The following is a 23,961-nucleotide window of genomic DNA, read 5'->3' on the forward strand; positions in this document are numbered from 1 at the left end:
AGAGTTAGGAAGTGTTCTTTCCTCTTCAGTTTTTTGGGTGAGTTTGAAGAGGACTGATTCATTTGTTCTTCTTTAAATGTTTGGCGTAATTCATCGGTGAGGCTGTCAGGTCCAGGGTATTTTTTGGTCAGATTTTTGAATCTACTGATTCAATCTCCTTACTAGTTCTAAGTCTTCCAATTTTCTATTTCTTCATGATAAAGCCTTAAGTTTTGTGATTCTAGGAATCCAACCAGGTCATCAAGGTTATCCAGTCTGTTGGTATATAGTGGTTTATAGTACTCTCTTATAATGTCTTTTACTTCTGTAGAATTAGTAGTCATGTGCCCACTTTTGTTTCTAACTTTAGTAATTTGAGTCTTCTTGTTAGTCCCTCTAGCTACGGGTTTGTTGATTTTGTTAATTCTTCTGAAGAATCAGCTCTTGGCTTTGTTGATTTTCTCTGTTTTTCTACTTTTTCTTTATCTCTGTTCTAATCTTTATTATTTCTTGCCTTCTGCTAGCTTTGAGTTTAGTTTGTTCTTCTTCCCCTAGTTCCCTAAGTTTTAAAGTAAGGTTGCTGATTTGAAAGCTTTCTTTTTTTTTTTAATGTGAGCATTCACAACTATACATTTCCCCACTGAGTACTACTTTTGCTGTGTTCCATAAGCTTTGATGTGTTGTGTTTTCATTATTATGCATCTGTATGTATTTTCTCATTTCCCCTGTTATTTCTCCCGTAACCCATGGGTTTAGAGTATGTTGTTCAATTTTCACATATTCTTGGATTTTCTAGTTTTCCTTCTGTTACTCATTTCTAACTTAATCCCACTGTGGTCAGGAGAAGATACTTTGTATGATATCTTTTAAATCTGTTGAGATTTAATCTGTAGCCTAAGATATGTTATATCCTGGAGAACGTCCCATGTGCACTTGTAAATAAGGACCAGTCTGTCGTTGTTGTGGAGGGTTCTGTATATCTGTTAGATCGAATTGGTTTACCGTGTTTGTCCAAGTCCCCTAGTTCCTTACTTATTTTCTGTCTTGTTATCGTATCCGCTATGGACCGTGGGGCGGGGGGCAGTTTGAAGTCTCTAATATTACATAACTGTGTATTTCTCCCTTCAATTTTACCGATTTCTGCTTCACATATTTTGATGATCTGTTATTAGATGCAAAAAGACTTAACAATGTTATATTTTTTCTTGCTGTATTGAAAGTTTTTTTTTAATATATGGATCCTTCTTTGTTCTTTTGATTAAAGTCTAGTTTGTGTGATATTACTATAGCCACTTCTGCTTTCTTATGGTTACTATTTGCATGGGGTATCTTTTTCCGTCCTTTTGTTTTCAACTTATTTGTGTCTTTGGCTCTAAAGTGAGTCTCTTGTAGACAGCATATAGTTGGACATATATTTTAATCCATCCTGCTGATCTTTTTAAGATTTTACTTATTTGACAGAGAGAGAGCACAAGCAGGGAGAGAGGCAGGCTCCCCGCTGAGCAGGGAGCTCGAAGTGGGACTCGATCCCAGGATCCTGGGATCATGACCTGAGCCAAAGGCAGATGCTTAACGGACTGAACCACACAGGAGCCCTCATCCTGCTGATCTTTTCACTGGAGAATTCAATCCATCTGCATTTAAGATAATTACTGATAAGGAGGGACTTACTTCTGTATTTTACTGTTTGTTTTCAATATGCTTTATAGCATTTTTTGTCCCTCATTTCCCACATTACTTTTTTGTGTTTAGTTGATTTTTTTATAGTGAAACTTTTTAATTCCTTTCTCATTTTTTTCTTTTATTATTTTTCTTTTTAGAGAGAGAGAGAGAGAGAGTGAGTGGAGGGAGGGGCAGAAAGGGAGAAAGAGAATCTCAAGCAGGCTCCTCCACACCCAGCTCAGAGCCCAACGCAGGGCTCAATCTCACAACCCTTGAGATCATGACCTGAGCCAAAATCAAGAATCGGACACTTAACCAACTGAGTCACCCAGGTGCTCCTCCTTTCTTGTTTTTTTTTTTGTGTGTGTGTGTGTGTGTGTGTGTATTCTGTAGCTATTTTCTTTGTGGTTACTATGGAGATTACACTTAACATCCTAAAGTTATAATACTCTAAGTTGAATTTATACCAGCCTAAATTCAATAGCATAAAAAAAATCTCTGCAGCAAGATGGCTCTTAAAAAGCAAATAAATGCGTAATTGTAACTCAAGATAAGGACCAAGCACAAAAGCAGACTGCTATGATAAAGAAAACAGGTTGGCCTTTTCAAAGGGGTCAGCAAGGAGAGCCGCTCTGCGGGGACATTTACCCAGAGCCCTCAAAGACAGAGAAAGCTAGCTTGATAAGGAGTGGGGAGAAGAGTATTCCTAACAAAGAGAGACCACGAGTCACAGAAGAGCTTGGGGCACCTAAGAAACGGGGACCCACATGGCAGGAGTTCAGTGTTGATGTGGGGAAGGGAATCAAGTCCAGGAGAAGCAGGTGGTCCCGGTTCCATAGCCTGGGAGGGCCGTGCAGAACAGGGGGCACGCCCCATCAAGTGCACAGGAAACCACAGAAGAGCTTAGCGCTGCTAAGTAACAAAGTCCTAATTCTGTTGGATGAAGCTCTTGCTGGCTATTCTCTGGCAAGGAATCAAGAGGGAAGAAAATGAACGTGAGGAGCCCAACAAGGCAGCTCCTGCAGTCTCCAAGGCCAGAGATAACGATGGGCAGTCCAAGATGGAGATGGAGAGAAACAACAGGCCCCAGACAGGCCTGTGACCTTGAACAGGTGAAACAGGAGTCCCTCAGCCCTGGCTCTGAGTGCCTGCCCTGCTGTGTCCTCGCTCACTGGCTCTGCACCTTGACTATGGCACTCCCCACAAGCTTCTATTTCCTTCTCTGTAAGATGGGAATATAATGAAATCCACCAGGTATGAGGAGGAGAAATAACCCAGCTACTCATCACAGACGTGCACTCCTTTCCTTCCTCTCAGGCACGTGCCTCTGGTCGGGGCTGATCTAATTCACACACACATCACAACCATGAGAGGCTATGAAAATTGTAAGCAAACACGTGACACCCAATTTGCCCAGCTTTGAATGTGTTACCAAGTCCCTATGAGTGCCCAGGCCTGCCTTGGGGACAGGAGCCTGTCTAGATTTAGCCTCAAGGGTCCGAGCGGCAAGCGTGGATGGGCAGGTCTCTACCCAGAGGATGTTGGCACCCAATGATGCTGTTTCCCGCAGCCTGGAGAGAAACACGTTGCAAGGAAGGTAGCAACTGCTCCAGCGGATTCCCTTCCAAATCCACCGAAGCTAGGGAAACAGAGCCAGCTCAATCCTGCAGGCCCCCAGTAAACACTCTGACAGGAGAGAGGTGAGCTGGTTGGCCTCACCTCCCTGTTCACTCCACCTGGAGACCTGTCTAATGACAGGGCTCCTCACCCCAACCACAATCCTTTCCCATCCTCCTAGCTTAAAGAAGATCTCACTTCCTAACGGAAATCCCTAGGCTAAAACAGCCACAGGAAGAACAGAATTCTTTGGATTTTCAAAACTAGGGTTTGAGGACCTGGAGGATGGTAGTGGTGGAGCGTGGTCTTGTTCAAAACAAGGTACCATGTCTGCATACAACTTGTCTTTAAGTTTTCTGAATGGCAACCCACCACGAGAGCCACAGAAACCAGCTCCCAGTGAGTCTGTGTAAGTGGGTCAGGAGACTCTGCTCTCATTTGCTTTCTGGCCTCATCAGACTGGCCAAGAAACCCCACCGGAGGTGACTGGAGGGTTCGGTATTAGCGTACACATGCCAGATGCCCTTCACCACAGTGGCCCCGCTCTTATTGGGTAGGCCTCATCAGGAAACATCTAAATCCCAATTTAATGGGGTTGGCCCCAGATCTCCCCTCAGCAATGGGATCTGGAGCCTCCAACCTCTTCATCCAAGCAGCGGAAGGGGAGTGAAGAGTGTTGAATGAAAGCCAAGCATGGGGACCACTGGGTCCCTGTCCTTCCGTCTTACAGCCGTGGGGGGCTTGGGGGCTACATTGCCACGTCCCACCCCCCTCCCTGCCTGTGATACAACAGCTGCCCCTGCCCTGATGATAAAATTATGAAAACAAATGTCAAAGCGGAAGCTCTGCCTCATTACTGCTTGTGCTGCTGTAATGAGTGTTTATTCCTGGCACTTGTGCTCTGGACAATTAAAAAACATAAAGGAGATGAAATGAACTACAGAGGACAGAGTCTGCTGTGGAGCCAGCCCCACCAGCCCTCCTCCCAGGTGTCCTCTGGGCAGACAGAGGCACAGCAACCCGTCATTAAGCAGCTACCAGGAGGACTCGGGTTTGTGCAGACGAAGAACACATATTTCTCAGAGACCAGGGCCAGTACTTCCTCCTCCCCGAGTGAGCCTCCCCTCCCCTCAACACTATCCATTTCCAATGCCCCTTCTTGCCTTTTCCTACTCCGGTGCCCCCCTGAGCACAGCAGCTGGGGCTGTCCCTTGCCCCCACTTCGAGCAGCCCCACTCCTCAGGACGCCCTCCCCACCTGCCCCTGTCCAGAGTCCACCCACACCCCTCAGGCTCCCCCACTCCCTCCTGCGGCCAGGCCACACCACCTGCCCTCCCACAAACGCAGCTCCTACCACACCCCCTGCCCCACCAGCCACCCCTCCCCCGATCTTGCAAACTCTTACTCTTCTCCCGCTCAAAGGTCAGCTCTCGCCAGAAGATTCCATGCTGTGGGATGATCACTCAGCAGCCTTCCACCTGGCCCCCAGCAGTCCCTGTCCATACTTCTACTAGAACACGGGTGTTTTATCTGTCTGCCAATACCACTGCCTTCCAAGGGAAAGACCAGCTCTGTTTTGCACCTGTATCCCCAACACCTTAACACAATGCCAAGGATGCTCAAAAAATGCTCGTTAGGAGAGTAGATGGATGGGTGGAGTGGGGATGCATGCAAAAGTCTTTCCGTGTCTAAACTTTGAGAGTGCAGCCCCTCCCCCCCCACCAGCCAGGTGGTTTCCTGCTATCCCCATTCATCAAATCAGAGGTAGACACTGGCTTCACAGCTCCTTCCCTGTACCCACAACCAGACAACCTCTCCCCCCACTTTCCTTCAGCCCTCACGGCACATGGCAAGAGCTGATTCACATTCAAGTGTGATCCTGATTCCTTCTACTAGACCATTGACTCCTTTGAATAGGGACTGACCTGCTCAACTTGGAATCCCCCTGGGACGGGGCCTGGCACTTAGGAACGGTCTTGGCAAACCGCTGGTAAGGAATGGCAGGCAGGGCAACCACTGAGCAGACCCTCGAGCTGAAAGTACACACGAGGGCAGGGTCGGCGGCTGGGCCCTCTCCCGTGGGACAGGGCTGTGTCTCCATCCCCCAACCTGGGGAAAAGACAAGGACAGAGCACTCATCCAGGACCCCGACGGGAGACTCACCATGTTCATGACGGTGAGGATGAACCTCTGGGCGGCCTCTGCCCCGTGGTACTGCACCATGTCGGCATCAGCCACCACCAGTGTCTCCACTGTGTGCTCGCTGGTCAGCTGGATGGCATTCCTCCGCTCCCGCCAGTCCTGGGACAGCCTGCCCTTCCTTGGCTTCTTCTTTTCTAGAAAATGACAGAGACATCCATGCAGGCCTTGGCATTTTGATTTCTAAAACCATACAGTGAAGCGGCCTCCTGCTGAGCCTCCCGCAGAGAACGGTCAATCTCCAGGGGCCAGGAGAACTGGACCTCCACCAGCATGGTGGGGGTGGGGAGGATCCTGAGCTCACTTCCTACAGGGGGAGCTGAGGGGCAGAAGGGGGCTCACACCTGTCCACATCGCAGCTGAGGAGGCCAATGGGACTGAATATCAGGGAAGAGAAAACCTGCCCCATCAGGGGAGAGCGGCCAGCTGTGCAAAGTCAGCGGAGGGAAAGGAAGCCCAGGCCCACTGGGGAGAGATCAAAAAGTGCCTCAGGTTAATGGCAGAGACCCGGCAAGCTTTCTGAAAGGGCTAACCCCACTGTCAACAGCTGGGACCCGGGGAGGTGGCACTCTGGCCGCTGTTCTGACGGTCACGAATAAGGACCCATAAACATTAATAATCACAACAAAGCATTATTTCAAAGAAAAACAAAACATCATCAGAAAAGACAATCACATGACACGCACATCCCAGCCAAGACAGGTCCTTTCATCAACCCAGGGAAGGATCATCGGTAATCCTCTGCTGACTCTTTAGATAAACTGATTCCCTATCAGATCTGACTCGGATAAGCAGTAGTTGTTATCAATTAGAGCCCAAATCAGAGTGTCTGGGCAACTCCAAGCTGCTAGGTTAGGGTGACGTAGGCTTTGCTGATGAAAACCCCTCTGACGAACGCTGAAGGCTGATATGAATAGCACGCATTTTCAGGATCCAAATGTATGGAAATAGAAGGCACTTCTTAAATTTGATAACTATTATTTCCATTTTGAGCACTAGACCCGAGAGAGATGACAGGTGTCATCTCTGCTACAACTTCCACACAGCAAACCCAGCCTCCATATGCACAAACCGGCTTCATAGAGTGACCTGATCCTTCCAGAGCCAAAAAAGCACACTGTGAAACAGCCTGAGGTACGGGTCATCATGAACAAACAAGAATACTCTGTGCCATATAATTTACAACTGTGAAAACCAAAAAGCAATCTAAGTATCCAACCGCAGAGAAAACCAGCCATGGTAAAACGGTTTGCAGCAGGAAAGGCACGTTTGTGACGATTACTTAGCAACACAGAGAAGCAGAACTAAATCTGTATCTATAGTTAAATTGCAATTTTGCAAAGATTTAGCTCACAAGTACCCTTGGGCCCCCAAAGGGAATAAATAAATAAGTAGACAGACAGATAACCAACCAACGTAGGTAGAACATAACTAAAACGTGAATGGCAGGGGTATGGGATCTTCATTTTCCTTTTTTTCTCTGTATTTTCCAAGTGTATACAATGAACCAGAATTACTTTATTTAAAATAATGATGTTGAGTTTGAGAAAAACACAGATGTCACTTTTACACTCTCCACAACAATACAGAAGGCATGGGGAGCTAGGTATGTTATCTGATGAGCTGCAGAAATGCAAGATGAAAAGCAAGAATGTGTTGGTCCTGTCTCCCCTCACCCAGAGCCAGGTCCACCTCCCATCAAGACTTCTGGGCCTCAGCAGTGGAATGAGGGAAGAGTCCATGCTTAGACGAAAGGCCAGGTCTCCGGTGGCACTGCCTTACACATGGGCAGAATGAAGAGGCCACTTGTCCAAGGTCTCTTTATAAACCTACACCCACATTCAGCAACCCATTCATCTCTGACCATGAGGAAGGAGGCACAGGGGTGATTTCCACATTCTGGGCTCAGGGTGCTTGCTTGCCAGGTGCTCCCTGCCTGGATCAGGCTGACCTGTCCCACCTGGATTTTGTAACAAACCACCTTGCTCCCATTTCAACGCAGTGGAAGTGAAGGGCCACCCAAGTAAGTGTTCTGTTGTCATGGGCACAACCACGTTCTCCCAGCCACGTGGTGCCGCTGGTCCAACTCCTATTCTCATCTGCAGATTTCCCCCGAAGTGGGCTGCTCAGCACTTACTTTTGCAAAGTGTCCTATGCTTTCAGGTTCTTGTGTGGAAAGAGCTATATTTTCAGCAAGGTCCAGAGGACACATTAGCAATCTCTCCCTGGAAGATGGTGAACTTGGACCATGTGAGCTGAGCAGTCTCTGAGAGAAGTAGCCCATCACTCCCAGACCAGATCAACATGCTGCACTGTGGGGTGCCAGGGTGGCTCAGTTGGTTAAGCGTCTGCCTTTGGCTCAGGTCATGATCCCAGCGTCCTGGGATGGAGTCCCGCATCGGGCTCCCTGCTCGGAGGGGAGCCTGCTTCTCCCTCTCCCTCTGCTCATGCTTGCTTGCTCGCTCTCTCTCTCATAAATAAAATCTTTAAAAAAATACTGCCCTGGGCATCATCCTTTAAGTACAAAGTAGGACTAATAAGACCGACCTCTCCCTCCCTGATGGACCACAGAGAGCTAATAAACAGGGTGTCCTACAGGGTGAAATGCTATGGGTTGACACATGCCCAGAATATTAATAGGTAAAACACAATGGTCAGGAGCTCTGGGTTTTTGTGTGTTTTTTTTTTTAATTTTTTAATTTTTTGCTCTGTGGTTTTTAAAGGATTTTCACTACAACTATCCCATGTAGTTCTCTTTGTGGTCCCCAGCCCCTGGCCTAGCACTTGGTGTGGCATGAAATTCACTGGACAAATGCACCCACGGATGGATGGATGGGTGGGTGGGTGGGTGAGTGAGTGAGTGAGTGAGCGAGTGGAATCCCTGTTTCCCACATCACAAAGCCGAAGTCAAGCACTAGGCAGTGGAGATTTCGGCCCTAGAACCCAAAGCTTCCCCCACTCTGCTCTGACTCTCCCCACCTGCTCTGCCTATGTGTGCCAACAGGCTCCTCGCTGCCCTCTGAGCATCAAACCTAACAGCAGGAGGGCTGAAGAAAGCTCAGCAGGAAAGGGTTCTGGATTGAGCATCACGAAATCGATGCTGCTGCTGGTACAGGACCTACCCAGGAAGACGGGGCACAGATCTTCTGAGCAGCAACCACTGACCATGCTCCTTCTGCTCGGAGGGTCTCTAGCTTGCTCCAGGCCCTCCAGCAGCTATGGGGTAATTATCCCTCCCAGCTGCCCGGGGCCAGTCGCAAGGCCGGCTGTACTCCCCTCACTGAGCATTGTTACTTGGGGCTGTCAGGCCAGAACCACGCTAGGCTGGCTGGTGACACGCACCCCGGCGCTCTGTCCTGCCCCTACACTCAAGGGAAGAGGCCGGAAGCCTTGATTCAAACCCCTGTGGCCAGATGGGTTTCAGGAATTCAGAATTTTTCAGATTTTGCAAGGCAATCCGGTGGGCATGCCACATACCGAATACCACTTTCAAATGAGGTCTGGGGCAGCAAGCTGTTATCAAAAGGCACTACTCTTTCTGCAGTGAAATGAATAAAGGGGAGGGTCAAGAAAGATGCTTGGCAACCTCACGTCAGGGCAGGGCAGGCCTCCCACGTAATGAGTGTCAAAGGTCTTGGATTTGGTGCAGCACTTGGGTAGCTTAGTGGGTTAAGTGTCTGCCTTCGGCTCAGGTCACGGTCAGGGCCCTGGGATCGAGTCCCCCATCAGGCTCCCTGTCAGCGGGAAGCCTGCTTCTCCCTCTGCCACTCCCCCTGCTTGTGCTTACTCTCTGTCTACATAACAAATAAATAAATAAAATCTTAAAAAAATAATCCTGGATTCGGAATTGCAGGTTAAGAGACCAAGGACCAATATTCCCTCTCTCAATGCCCCTGTCCTTCCTGGGGGTAGTGGCAGAGAGGAACAGGGGGGTGGAGGGAAGCTTGCTTCCTCCCTGCTCCTCCCTCTCATCAACCACCCCACCAGCAGCTCCACGCCCATCACCTCTGATGGCTAGTCCTTCCCTATGGCGAGAACAGAACCGTAATACATTTTTACCTTTAATTCCACAAACTGCGTACGTACACCTTAACAGACAATATCTGTCAACACCAATATTCACAGATTATAAACATCTTGAAAAGGAAGGAGAAAAACACTAATTTCGGAATAACAAGGGTGCTAGATCCAGACCTCACCGGAGAAGTCAAAGTTCAGGCTGGGCAGGTGTGCAGCCATCTGGAGGGCCCTCCACGCTGGGCTCCGGAGTCTGCTGTCTCCAGCCACTGTGGGAACAAGGGAGGCGGCCCTCACCCCACTGATGAGGACAGACCACAGCTGGTGGGGCTCCAGGCCCTCTCCTGCTGTTACAGACACCAGCAATCATTCCAAGTCCACCCTGTGGTCTCGTTTGCCAGCACATTGCTGGAGTTGGCGCTGACTTGGTAGATTTTCAATTTCCGGCTTCATATTATTTTTTCTTACATTTATTTTCCCTTTGCTCCAATTATCCATTAAAAAACAAAAGTCAGGGGGCGCCTGGGTGGCTTAGTCAGTTAATCGTCTGCCTTCGGCTCAGGTCATGATCCTGGAGTCCCAGGATCGAGCCCTGCATCAGGCTCCCTGCTCAGCAGAGAGCCTGCTTCTCCCTCTGCCCCTCACCTCGCTCATTTTCTCTCTCTCTCTCTCTTTCTCAAATAAAAAAAAAAAAAATCTTAAAAAAAAATTCTATGTATTTATGTAAGATATCCCAAGTTTTTTTTAGAACAAGAGGAGAAAGAGAAAAACATGAAGAAAAAGGGCATTCTAAATGTGGTGCTTTTAGAATATTGACATTCCTACTGATTCTAAGAATTTGGGGACTACTGAAAATGCTGAGCAAATACATAAGCTGTCATTTTAGTTACGAGCTTTGCTCTTGGCAAACTAAAAAAAAAAAAAATCTCAGGTGTGAATTATCAAGCTCTGTATGAAACAGATATTTCTTTAGTTTAAAAATGAAGAGTCTTTAGGTATTTACCAGGGAGAAAAAACACATGGATCACAAAATATTTGGTGTGAGAGTTCAACCACGAGAAGAATTATTCTGTGATTCTACCCGTGTCATTTCCAGGGAAGACCTCAGGTCACATTTGTGCCAAGAGAGAGGAAAAACAAGCCTGCACCAGCTGCAGAGGCAAGTTAGAGAGAAAACAAATAGAGGACACGGGGGCACTGGGCCCTTGGAGACCAAGGACAGAAGGCGCTTCAGGCTGAAAAATCCAAGACTGGTGCCAGTGCTAGGAATTAGGTCCAGGAGGTCCAACATGCTTACAGAATTAAAGGAAAGATTCCGACTTAAACTTGCTGTCATTCAATCCAGAAACATAAGCTTTCCCCTCACACAGCACCCAAGGTCCAGATACAAGAACATCGGCACCTGGGCACAAGGGCACAGGGGACCGGGAAGACTCTAGAACCAGATATGCACCTAGCCGCCCTGACCGCGGCTTTTCCCCAGCTCTCTTGAGGACAGCGTAAAGGCAATCCCATCAAAAACCCTTGGTGCCATCCGGCTATGTTGCAAAGAATTTACCTGTGGTCGGAGGAAGGCCACCTGTCCCTCATTCTCACCTTGAGACACAGATTCAGTGATTTGCGCCCGATCCTGTGAGACCTTTATAAAGCCTGGGGCGAGGAATCCCTTCTTGTGCTGGTAGAAGGATGCGCACAGTAGGACAGTGAGGGAGGAGAGGGGAGGGAGGTCTGCAGCCCGAGGGCCACAGCGTTGATGACAAGGATTCAAAACAGGACTGTGGTTTGGGGCAGAGCAGAGGGTGTGCTCAGTTCCATCAGGAGCCAGGGTTCGGGATGCTGAGCAAGCTGCAGACAACTCTCCAAGCCTCCTGTGACTGCCTTTAAAATCAGAATCATCATACCCGGCACCCAGGTTTGCAGCGATTAAGCGAAATGCTCACTGAACGCTTACTACATTCCCTGGAATGTTACGATTCTTCGATAAATGGCACCTTCCGTTATGATGAGGATTCCGATGGCGGTGGCAGTGGGCAGGGACCTAGTGGTTAAGGACATGGGTTTCAAGACAAAACAGCTGGATGCAAATCCTGGCTCCCAGACTGTTTCTTTCTGACCTGGGATACCTCTCTTGCCCTCTTTTTGTCTCCGATGCCGCGTCAGTGATGCAGAGAGAATCTCGGTTCCTCCCGCACCAGGCTGCTGTCGAGATCCCAGATGCAAGCCCTCAGCAGAGCGCCGGGCTCATAGTATGTGCTCAATAAGGTGTGGCTTGACTACTGTTGTCCTTCCTGGAGACGGGACACGAGAAGGGCCTGTGGGGGCTGCAGCGAGGGTGTCCCTCCTGGCTGTGTGACCCAGGCAGGTCCCCTAAGTCTCCCTCTCAACGCTGGTGAGGAGGAAATGAGGGAGCCACGGGGAGCTCAGAAGAGCAGGCGGCGACAGCAGCAAGCGCTCAGTCCTTGTCTGCAAGCAGGAGAAGGAGGTGGAGGCTGGCCCAGGCTCACCATCCCAGGAACACAACTGCCCGCAGAGAAACCTTGTGAAACAGTAAAAGAGTCCTCCCAACCAACCCATAATTTGGGTGCAGAGGATGTTGGTTTTTAAGGTAGGATTCCCCCGGGGAATCCCTTTTGGTTAGAATATTCATTTTCACACCGTATTCCTATGGACACAAACAGCCCCCGGGCCATCCAAGGACACTCTTTGGAGGATGGCCTCTAGGGCGCAGTTATTTCATCTGAAGGCTTTCTGGATAAAAGGCACCAGCCGCGTATGAGCACTAGGGACAGATAAAATCACACCCGCCACGCCAGCATATAAGGAACACGGTCTCTGTGGAAGGCAGCTGTGTGCTCCCCTTGTTTGCAGTTAAGGTCCCAGTCCCAGCCCCCAGGAGCTAGGCTATCACTCCTCGTGAGGGACTGATGTGTGTGGAACAGTGTGTCCACTGCAAAGGGCATTTGGGGCCTTTTGCTGGAGCCACCACCCCACAAGGTGACCTCCTCCGGGGCGGGACAGGGACAGATCTGGATATGCCAGCTCAGTGCAAAATGCATCCCTTGTGGTTCTTTGAGGGGTGACAGATGAGCTTCCTAGCTCTGAGCTGCAAATCTGCTCCTGCAAACTAGGTCAAAGGTGGAATCTATGAAAATGGCAACCTCCGGTGAAATCAGACCCAGGTCGAGCAGATGGAGCACTGCTTGGGGGGCACAAGAACAGAGGGTGAGAAAGACTTCAAGCACCCTCATGACTTTCCTCGGAGGGTAAGAGATTGAAGGTGACTCACCCCCAAAATAGACAGACTGAAATTAAATGAGAACTAACCAGAGAAAAGGACCAAAAAATGCAAATATACTGACAGAGAAGGTCCCCATGGAGGCTCTGGTGCTAAAAATCCCACAGGCACTTGGCTCTGCCGGCCACACTGTGGGGATCCCCTCCCCGCGGCCAGAGTCACAGACTGTCATCATGCAAACCTCCAGAGAAGCAAGCAGAGGCACAAAGAAATCTGTCAAATTATCTAGCTCTGGGCCACCAAACCACTTGACTGGGATTCCAGGGATGACGGTCTAACCCGTCTGTTCTGCCTCAGAGTTTGGTTCCGAGTTTCCTGAAAACATTTTTTTTTTTTTTTTTTTAAAGATAAACATCCTTGCTTGTCAGTTTTGTCACTCTCCTCCAATGGGGGGAGGACACCATTCCTCAGGGAAAGGCAGGATTTACCTCACACCGGCCTCTAAAATAAAAAATACCAAAAAGGCTTTACACGGGGGTCTCTCGGTGATGCACAAGGCAGCATTCTCGACACGTTTTATAGCAAATGTGGTCATGAATTCTGTTTCCTCGTATCCGATAGGAAGCTTCTCTCACACCGAAGAGCCTACAATTAAACACGCAACAGAAGGAACTCCGGAAAAATCCCACCGTGTGTTCCAAGTCGGCAGCCTTGGATGGTCTCTCCGTGCAGGGAGGGCCCGGCAGCCGACAAAACATGGGGAGGGCCCGAGTGGGGCAGCCGGACCAAGAAGGGAGGATGGCAAGTGGCCTGAGTTAGAAAGGACATGTGAGGTCAAAGATGGTGACAGAGGCTTCTGGAATAAGAGGGGAGCTGTTTGGCAGGCAGGATTTGCCTCATGGCACAAGCCCCAGGAGGGGCCTCCCAGCACCGCCCCCCAGGCGCTGAGGGTCTGTGCGTCTACCAGCATAGGCCGCCCGGGCTACCACGCAGGACATGTGAACAGGTGGTTTGTTTTCTTCTTTTTTCTTTTCTGTGCCTGCCACCTCAAAAACTAATTCAAATCTGGCAAACAAAAGTAACGGTGGGACTAACAGAACCTCTCAGACCAGATCAAGCAGAAGACTGGAGCGCGGGGGTCCACAGAGAGTGCCTGGGAGCCCCTCCATGGCCTGTTGCTGGTGGGAGATCCAGTCGGCCAACCTTGAGGGGCTTGGCATGCCCAAGTCCCCTGCTCACCTCCAAACTTCACAGCTATTAACATCCACTTGGCAGTCTAACGTGGGCCTGGGCTTGCCTGCTGGACCTGACTGTGAGCTCAGAGACCCAAACATCGTCCTCTGGACCTGCCACAGCCCCCACCTAGCACTGCCCGGAGCACAGTAGGAATTCAAGAATTATACTTAGTCGAATGAATTTTTTTTTTTTAAAACTCTTTGAAATTCCTCATTAATGTCAAGATGAATTTTCAGGGAACTTCACATAAATGTCCCTGAATTACATTCTCATGAGGTGCTTCCTCCACCTAAGAAGGAGGTAGCAAAGCTGGTCATGAGAGGCCCACAGCTCTGCCATCTGACAGAGCTGGTTAGAATCTGCCCATCGACTTCCAGAGTGACCGTGGGCAAGTTCCCTCATCGAGAAAGCAAGATGATGATTACTCCTCTCCCTCAGGGCAGAGGTGGGGAGTAACGAATGGGTGGAAATGCACTCAGCCTCTAACACAGAGTCAGATATAGAATACCACACCCAAATCATACCGTTAGTCTGATTTCTACCCTTAGCATTACACTACTATTACTGTGGTTCACAATTAGGGTCTAAAGACTCATTTTTAAACCTTGCCTGATCCCAGAAACAAACAGGGAACTGGATGCCTTCCTGCGCTCTAGAGGGTCTAGCTGCTCATATTCTCCATCAACTAGCACCTCTCGTCTGGACACTCACCAACCCACTCGTGGCCCTTGATATTTCTTGCTGAGCAGCGGGCATGAACATATGTCTTTAAGGCCATCCTCAACCAGGCAACAGTAAGTTAAAATAATATAGAAACAAGTTTCAAGAAGTTTCAAGAAGAGTGAGGGAGTAGCTTATCACTCCTGCTTGACATCCCAATGTAACCTCCCAACATTCCAGAGGGAGGGATATTGTAATCCCAAACGTGATAGAACATAAGACATGACTATACGTGAAATCAGCTGTTGAAACAATGAAACATTCATAACGTTTCACATAGGCTAGAAGAATGAAAAATCAAACGCTTCTCATGAAAGCCTGGAAAACAGGGTGAGTCTGTCTCCTCGGGGGAGACACCCACTGCTCCTGGGAGCAGTCTTTCCACGCACAGACCCTCCCCACCACACCAACACTTTCGCAGGACATGGACGCCACCGCGGCCACAGCACAAGAAACAGTAAGATATATGGTTTCAACTGTATGTCCAAGAGCCCCGCTGTCCTAAAATAAGCCGCTCCAAATACCCTCAGGCTGGGAATTGGGAACTCTAGATATTCAAATGGGCCTGACCTGGATGTCCTCAAAGGGGCCAGTTAACAGAAAGGTCTCTGTTTCCCATGCACCCGGAATTTGTCTTTGGTATCTCAGCTCCTCTTCTGCTCTCTGCTCTGGGGCTGGGAGTCTGCAAACTACATTTCCCAGATGCCCTTGCCAGCTGGCTTTCTGTTCAGCTCTGCCAACAGGGGGCGCTAGAGGAAGCCCAGAGGGGGACCAGAGGGGGCGAAGGGGCTCCTGGTGTTTTCAGCTCAGGATGGCACTGTTCCAGCAGGATTACTGGGAAATAGGGCTCCAGCCTCCAACTCTTGGGACACTCCCAGCCTAGCTCCCCTACCCCCTTCAGAGGTACATCCATAGCGCCACCAGCCTGGCTAAACGCCTTGGTGGTCTGATGCCCCCTGAGACCCTTGCCCCAAGCTCTTTGGTCCCAGCCCTCACGTGACAGCTGTTTCCTGGGTCCCCCAAGGTCCCCCTTCCGCTCATTCAGACTTGGTCACTGATAGAACCAATTCCATGGGAAATCCCTCTGTTGGAAACACCTGGCATGGTTTCCATTTTCTTGAATAGATGCAAATGGGTAGAGCCTAAAATGAGAGGGTTGGTCCTTAAACTACTTTCTGGATTTCATTCAAGCTTCAAGCATTCTTCCCTGTTCTGGACCTAAGGATTTATTTTTTCGCCATGGGAGTCCTGGATGTGCATTTCCACCCTGCCATAAACAGGAATGTTGCCCTACATTCGGAGTCACCATTTAACAAAAACCAATCACTAGGGGGCTCCAGGGAGGAAGTACAAACATCCATGTGCGCACATACCATAGATCTCTCCAAGGACCTATCACAGCCACATCCCAGGGCCTGGGGACAGTGCCGCACAGACTCAGAGTCAACATGGGGGAAAGCGCTGGAGGAGGAACTGCGAACAACCAAAGAGCCAGCAGTAGGTTTTTAGGTGTAGCTTCTGCAGTTTGCACCCACAGACTTATCCACACCGTGCTTTGCAATAAAATCATCGGGTTCTCCAAAATGATTTTCTCATCCCTTTTTATTTCGTCAACCAAAGCAAAAAGGGTCTGTTTCTAGAAAAGCGATCTTTTCCAACTGCAAATGATGGTTCCACGTGTGCAGAAGAGCTCCCAGCCAGGTGAACTTTTCGGCAGCTGCAGAAATCCAACATCCTTGAAAAATAATGGCCTTCTCTCTCTCTTTTTTTTTTCAAATAGGAAAAAAATAACTTTTACTCTCCAAGTATGAATTCTTTAAATAACTTCCCCCAAGGCCAAGTCATTTCATAAAAGGCATTTTTTTTCATGTAAATTCCTTACAAAGAAAGGTGGAAAATAGGAGTTGTGGTTTTTTTGGTTTGGGGGGGTTATTATATTTTATCTTTTCATGGTGAAGATCCCAAATGAAGAACTGATCAACCTTGGGATCCGAAATCAGTCCCTCCACCAGGCAGGAGGTATAATCCACATCCTGGCCCTGGGACATAGCAGGCCAGGGGCAGGAAACATGCGCTAGCCCCGCTGGACCTTTCCGCCCTTGGTCAGAGTCATGTAAGTACCCAGCAGGAAAGCACCACTGCCTACAGGTGAGGTCAAAAGGTATTTATTCAGCTCATAAATGCTTCCTGGGAACCTACTAGGTGCTAAGTCCTGCCACCATGTAGGTGACCCTCCTCTAGAAAGAACAGATGTAAACCAAATGCACAGATAAATATATGAAAATTTGTAAATGTAACACCTGCTTGCAACAAAGAATAGATCATGCTATGACAGAATATAAAGGAGGGGGTTCCAATTTAGACTAAGTTCCATGGGGAAGTGACACGTAGGACAAAATCAGAAGGACAGGAGTTAACTGGGGGCGGGGAGAGAGAAGCTGGGAGCAGGCTAGGCAGTGGGAGCAGCATGTGCACAGGCCCTGGGGACAGAAGGAAGCAAGGCATGTTCTAGAAACTGCAGGGCGCAGAGACAAAAAGAGAGTGTGATTGGCAAAGAGGCTAGAGCAATAGGCAGGGGCAAGGATGCAGGGTCACATGGCACATGTTTGGGGTTTTCTTCTTCACCCCAGGAGCAGTGGGAAGCCGCTGAATGCATCACCCTGGCTGCTGTGGGTAGAACAGATTCCAGGGGCCACCATGGGAGGTGCATGACCAGGACAGGAGCTCAGGTAAACAGTCCCCACACCTGGACGAGGGAGGCAAACTGCACGGAAAAAAAGAACCAAACACATTCAGGAGACTGACTTAGAAGGTGACGCCAACACTATTGGGGATATTTGCGTGAATAAGAAAAAAGGGCCACCAAAGATCATTCCTGCCTTGAATGGTTGTGTTGATCATGGAGTTAGGGACCACTGGTTCAGGGCCAGGTGTTTAAAAAAAAAAGGCACTGTGGGTTTTAGGCTAGTTGAGCTTCAGGTGTTCTTGAAGCACCCGAGTGGAGAAGTCAAGTTGGCTGTTGGATGTGCAAACTTGGTGCTTAACAGCAAAGGGAGAGCAGAGAGCAGCACTTAAGCATCAGTGGTCCCAGGCCAATCCCTCAGGGACCTCGAAACTATAGGACTGGCTGAAAGAGGGGGAACCAACAACACAGCAGGGGGCAAAAGTAGGGGGTGGGGAGCACATGAGGTACAGGGAGAGCAGAGCATGAAGTCATGGGAGCCAAGAAAATAAAGTCTCAGGCGAGAGGGCGGCTCAGCATCCCCGACACAGGAGAGAACCAGGTCAAGGGGAATTGGATCCAACAAAAGGGGGTCTTAGTGAGAGCTCCACTGGGGGAAGATGGGGGAAGGGGAGCTGAAGCCAGACCAGGCAGGGGTGAAGGAGAGGTGAGGAAATGGGGCAGATGTTGGAGAGGTCGGGGAGCAGAGAAACAGGGACACCACTGGAATTTCCTGGCACAGAGGGACCATTTCCCTGAGATGGCAAAAACCTGCACATTTCTACCCCTCCTTCCCTCTCATCGTGTCCACGAAAGGAGTCCACAGACTCCCAACCAGGAAGAACAAGGCTTCTAATACGCCCACCTTCCCCCAACTGAGAAAAGACAACCCCCGTTCAACAGGGACTAGCCCAGCCCCAGATCTGTAGCTGGCCCTGTGCTGGGTGCCCCCCACGAGGGAGAGAGAAAAGTACATAAAACTTAACAGTCCTATAAACACCCCAAGAATGAAAGAACCATCCAGGAAACAGCACAGAACTCTTAGGGAAAGCTCGCTCTGGATGGGAAGAAGGGGAGGAAAAGCATATTCGCTGAATCGGGAAAGGACAGAGCTGCATCACCATGAGAAAAGCAGCAGGGAAAGGGTATACACTGGTTAGCACCAATTAGGAGGAGATGCTGGGTCTACTCCAAGAAGAATGCATGAGACTGGCCAACACAGGGTACCCTGAGGGTAAGGCAGAATGCTGCCATTTCTCATTCACTTTACGTTCACCGGAAACCTTGTCTCAACCCCTACTAAGTATTCAGTGTACGTGTAAAATATACTGTATTCATCTGCTAGGGTTGACCTTACAAAGTACCACAGACTGGGTGGTGCAAACGACAGACCTTGATTTCTTCACCCTTCTGGAAGCTGGGGGTCTAAGACAGAGGTGTCCGCAGGGTGGATTTCTCTGGTGGTTTCTCTCCTTGGCTTGCAGTTGGCCATCCTGTCCCTGTGTCTTTGCAGGTCTTCCTCCCCCCACCAAAACCTAGCCCCGTACCCATCTGTGTCCCGATTTCCGCTTGGTACAAGGACACCAGTCATATTGGATTAGGGCCCACACTAATGACCTCATTCTAACTTAATCTCTTCTTTAAAGACCCTCTTTCCAAATACAGTCATATTCTGTGCTGGAGATTAGGATGTCACCATATGCAGGGCAGGGAGACGATTCAGCCCATAATAAACAGATATCCATCTTCTTTCCTGCCTTAGGAAGTGTGCACTGGGCATGTCACCTTTGCATGAGCCGGTGTGTGTATAACCCTATGGTCAGGACAGTGGGGCAATTCCCGTAAAGGCACACAATCCTTGCAGGGGTCCATCAAGATGCATTTGGCAAATCTGAAAAATCATTTTATGCAAGTGCTTGGCATGATCGTGTGCTTTAAGTCTTGCTGAAAGTGTATACACAGGCCTACTGGAGTCCGACAGTTTTATCTTCTAAATTGATGGGAGAGAAAAGAAAAAAAAAAAAAAAAGAACATTCCCCAAACACACAGCTTGGGGGAAGAAATTAATTAACGTGCTCATGTTTCAACCAGAGCAAGACAGGGCAAACAAAAGCCTGAAAAGAAATCGACTTGTCTTTTGCACCTGGAGCCCCCCCCTTCGGAATCCTGGGTATTGTTTCTTTTGACAGATGGTCTTTCATCTTTGACAAGGAAGTACAAGAAACTTGAGATAGCTCAGAAATTCCTCCATCTTTGCAAGGAGGGCAGGCCACTCTATGGATTTGGAACTCAAATGCAAAACTAAAATAAAGCTAAAGGCTCCGTCCTTCTACCCCTCCCCCAATACCCCTGTAGCACTCAGCACACCCTAGAGTGATCGGTTGGACATCTCCCCAAGCTTCTGGGTTTTGAGGGTGGAGGCTGCCCACCTCTGTCTCTCTGCCCTGACGAGGGCGCCTGGAACAGAGTCAGTCTTCAGCTGCTGTTTTTGGAATGTATACATTGAAGTGAATGAACAATGAGCAAAGGATCAAACAATGCTTTTGCCCTCTTTTTAGAGGCTTAGAACACAAAAAAATCTCCTTGGCCTTTGTAGAGCTCTTGGATGTCAGTTCCTGCAAATGTATTAAATTCCCACATATTTCCAGAGCAGTTTGCAGTGAGACATCACTCACTCCTCTACAGACCTCTTAAGTTTCACAGAAGCCCCAGATGGCTCCTAACACAGGGAGAAAGGGCTCAAAATACCCAACGTACAGGCCTAGAAGTGGGAAAACAAGTCCAAGTGCTCCTCTTCTGGCCTAGCACCAGCCACCAGACTGTGCTTCTTTCCCAAGCAAAGAGCTCCCTTCCCTAATGTCCAGGACATTCCAGGGCAAAAGTACCTGCCTTTCCTGCACATTTGCCTGAGCACGGCCGTGGTTCTCTGGGCACCAGGGTGACTCTTACTAATGGGGCTCCTCCTCCCAACCTTCCAATGCGCCTAGCAGGTCACCAAGAGGTGAGCTGTTCCCTTGTACCCAGGTCAACCATTTCTTGGACTTCCACATGCAAAGTAGCCTTCGGCTCCACCAGGGTGAGCGAACCAGCCAAGCCATGGAGGGGGTGGAAACTCTGTTAGGCCAACTCACAAATTCACTAGAACAGCCTCCTCTGTTGTCCTACGGCTTCCTCTAAAAGCCAAGGAGGCCCCCACATTATCACACTGGCCTTCATGAAGCATCACATCTCTTTCCCACATTCTGGCCTCTGAACATGTTCTAATTCCAGCTAACCGACCATCATGTGACTAACTTTATGTCCAACTCAAATGCCACTTCCTCAACGAGGCTTTCCTTGGACCCTTCATCTAAGTCACTACAGCACGTTTTTATTTTCTTTGGACCACTTACCAAAGCTGGTAATTCTTTAACTGTTCTGTGTTTAATATTAGTCTCTTCCTGGGGCACAATTCTTTAATTGTTCTGTGTTTAATATCAGTCTCTTCCTGGGGCACCTGGGTGGCTCAGTTGGTTAGGCGTCTAACTCTTGGTTTCGGCTCAGGTCACGATCCCAGGGTCGTGAGATTGAGCCCCACGTCAGGCTCCGTGCTAGGCATGGATTTGGAATTCTCTTTCCCTTTCTGTCTCCTCTGCCCCTCCCCAACCCCTATATATATATATATACACACACACACACACACATACACATACATATATAAATCTCTCTTTCCCTAAACAGGAAGCTCAATGAGAATAGTAACTATGTCAGTTTATTCATCACTGATAACCTAATGCTCAGCACATAGTTGCTGTTCAACAAATAGTGTTACAATAAGCAATTGAAAGAGCAAATGAGTAATCTGGCAGGATAAAAAATCAATGCACAGAAATCAGTTGCTTTCTTATTACACTAACAATGTAACTGTAGAAAGAGAAATTAGAGAATCGATTCCATTTACCATAGCACCAAAAGCCATAAGATACCTTGGAATAAACCTAACCAAAGAGGTAAAGGCTCTATACTCTAGGAACTACAGAAACTCATGAAAGAAATTGGAGAGGACACAAAAAGATGGAAAAACATTCCATGCTCATGGATCAGAAGAATAAACATTGTTAAAAATGTCTATGCTGCCCAGAGCAATCTATACTTTCAACGCCATCCCAATCAAAATACCAACGGCATTTTTCAAAGTGCTGGAACTAACAATCCTAAAATTTGTACGGAATCAGAAAAGACCCCGAATCACAAAGGAAAGGTTGAAAAAGAAAAACAAAGCTGGGGGCATCATGTTGCCAGATTTCAAGCTATATTGCAAAGCTGTGATCACCAAGACAGCATGGTACTGGCACTAAAACAGGCACATAGACCAATGGAACAGAATAGAAAGCCCAGATATGGACCCTCAACTCTATGGTCAAATAATCTTCGACAAAGCAGGAAAAAACATGCAATGGAAAAAAGACAGTCTCTTCAATAAATGGTGCTGGGAAAATTGGACAGCTATATACAGAACAATGAAACTCGACCATTCTCTAACACCAATACACAAAGATAAACTCAAAATGGATGAAAGACCTCAATGTGAGACAGGAATCCATCAAAATCCTAGAGGAGAACATGGGCAATAACCTCTTCAACATCGGCCACAGCAACTTCTTTCAAGACACGTCTCCAAAGGCAAGGGAAACAAAAGTGAAAATGAACTTTTGGGATTTCATCAAGATAAAAAGCTTCTGCACAGCAAAGGTAACAGTCAACAAAACAAAGAGGCAACCCATGGAATGGGAGAAGATTTTTGCAAATGACACTACAAAGGGCTGATATCCAAGATCTATAAAGAACTTCTCAGACTCAACAGCCAAAACACAATCAAGTCAAAAAATGGGCAGAAGACATGAACAGACACTTCTCTGAAGAAGACATACAAATGGCTAACAGACACATGAAAAAATGTTCATCGTCATTAGCCATCAGGGAAATTCAAATCAAAACCACATTGAGATACCACCTTACACCAGTTAGAATGGCAAAAATGGACAGGGCAAGAAACAACAAATGTTGGAGAGGTTGTGGAGAAAGGGGAACCGTGTTACACTGTTGGTGGGAATGCAAGTTGGTACAGCCACTTTGGAAAACAGTGTGGAGGTCCCTCAAAAAATCAAAAATAGAGCTACCCTATGACCCAGCAATTGCACTCCTGGGTATTTACCCCAAAGACACAGATGTAGTGAAAAGAAGGGCCATATGCACCCCAATGTTCACAGCAGCAACGTCCACAATAGCCAGACTGCGGAAGGAGCCGAGATGCCCTTCAACAGATGAATGGATAAAGAAGATGTGGTCCATATACACAATGGAATATTACTCAGCCATCAGAAAGGATGAATACCCAACTTTTGAATCAACATGGATGGGACTGGAGGAGATTATGCTGAGTGAAATAAGTCAAGCAGAGAAAGTCAATTGTCATATGGTTTCACTTATTTGTGGAACATAAGGAATAGCAGGGAGGACGTTAGAAGGAAGGGAAAAATGAAGGGGGGGAAATCGGAGGGAGAGACGAACCATGAGAGACTATGGACTCCGAGAAACAAACTGAGGGTTTTAGAGAGAAGGGGGCTGGGAGGATGGGTTAGCTTGGTGATGGGTATTAAGGAGGGCACGTATTGCATGGAGCACTGGGTGTTACATGCAAACAATGACTCATGGAACACTACATCAAAAACTAATGATGTACTGTATGGTGACTAACACAAGATAATAAAAGAAAATGAAAGAGCAAATGAAAGAATATTACACGTTTGTACTACTATGGTAAATGTTTTCCCAATTTTATCACCTTTTACTTGTGTTCGATATTTAAATCTTTACCCATGCTTTTAAAGTAATTTCTTAGGTATTGTTTCTGAGTCTTTGTCATTGAATAGAGGATTTTAATGCCTTGATATTTATTGTAAGTACTGATAATGTTTGAACTATCATAATTTTAGCTCCTTTTCTCCCTATATTTTCCTATGTGAACTATATTTCATTAGGTTTATCATCTCTAGTATTAAGGATGCAATTCTACTAGTAAGTTATCTTTACAATCTTGAGAAACATTCTTTATATAGCTTTCTGATTATCAATGTCACACAGAATTTTGGCTTTCCCTTTTGTACAAATAATATAGTCTCTTTTTTCCTCCCATATTCCTTCCATTTCTCAGATCTGTAAATATTTCTTAAACTTGAGGTACAGATTATTATTAAAGTATTATACTTTATATATCTTCTCTTATTTTTTATAACAGTTTTGAGATATAATTCACTACCATAAAATTCACCCATTTTGAGTATACAATTCAATGGTTTTACAATCATCACCACAATAATAGAACATTTTCATTACCCAAAATGAAACTACATATCCTTTAGCAATCTCTCCCCATTTCTGCCTTCCCTAACCCCAGACCCAGGAAACCACTAATCTACTTCCTGTCTCCATAGATTTGTCTATTCTAAACATTCCATATAGACAGAGCCCTATGATATGTGGTTCTTTGGTTTCGTTCACTTATGATAATATTTTCAAGGTTCATCCATATTGT

At 47.6% G+C, this 23,961-nt stretch overlaps 1 protein-coding gene across 1 annotated transcript in view; it reads right to left on the bottom strand.

The window, feature by feature from the left end:
* The window catches only part of ADAMTS17 (ADAM metallopeptidase with thrombospondin type 1 motif 17), a 359,075-nt gene that overhangs the window by 290,514 nt on the left and 44,600 nt on the right, over nt 1-23,961 (bottom strand). Inside the window, exon 5 of the mRNA XM_073882500.1 lies at nt 5,422-5,594. Within this exon, the coding sequence (XP_073738601.1) occupies nt 5,422-5,594 (173 nt within the window). The remainder of the gene's footprint in view (nt 1-5,421; nt 5,595-23,961) is intronic.

The sequence above is a fragment of the Callorhinus ursinus genome, unplaced genomic scaffold, assembly GCF_003265705.2.
Source record: "Callorhinus ursinus isolate GAN/ISIS: 27379988/994484 unplaced genomic scaffold, GSC_fseal_2.0 scaffold47, whole genome shotgun sequence".
Taxonomy (NCBI): domain Eukaryota; kingdom Metazoa; phylum Chordata; class Mammalia; order Carnivora; family Otariidae; genus Callorhinus; species Callorhinus ursinus.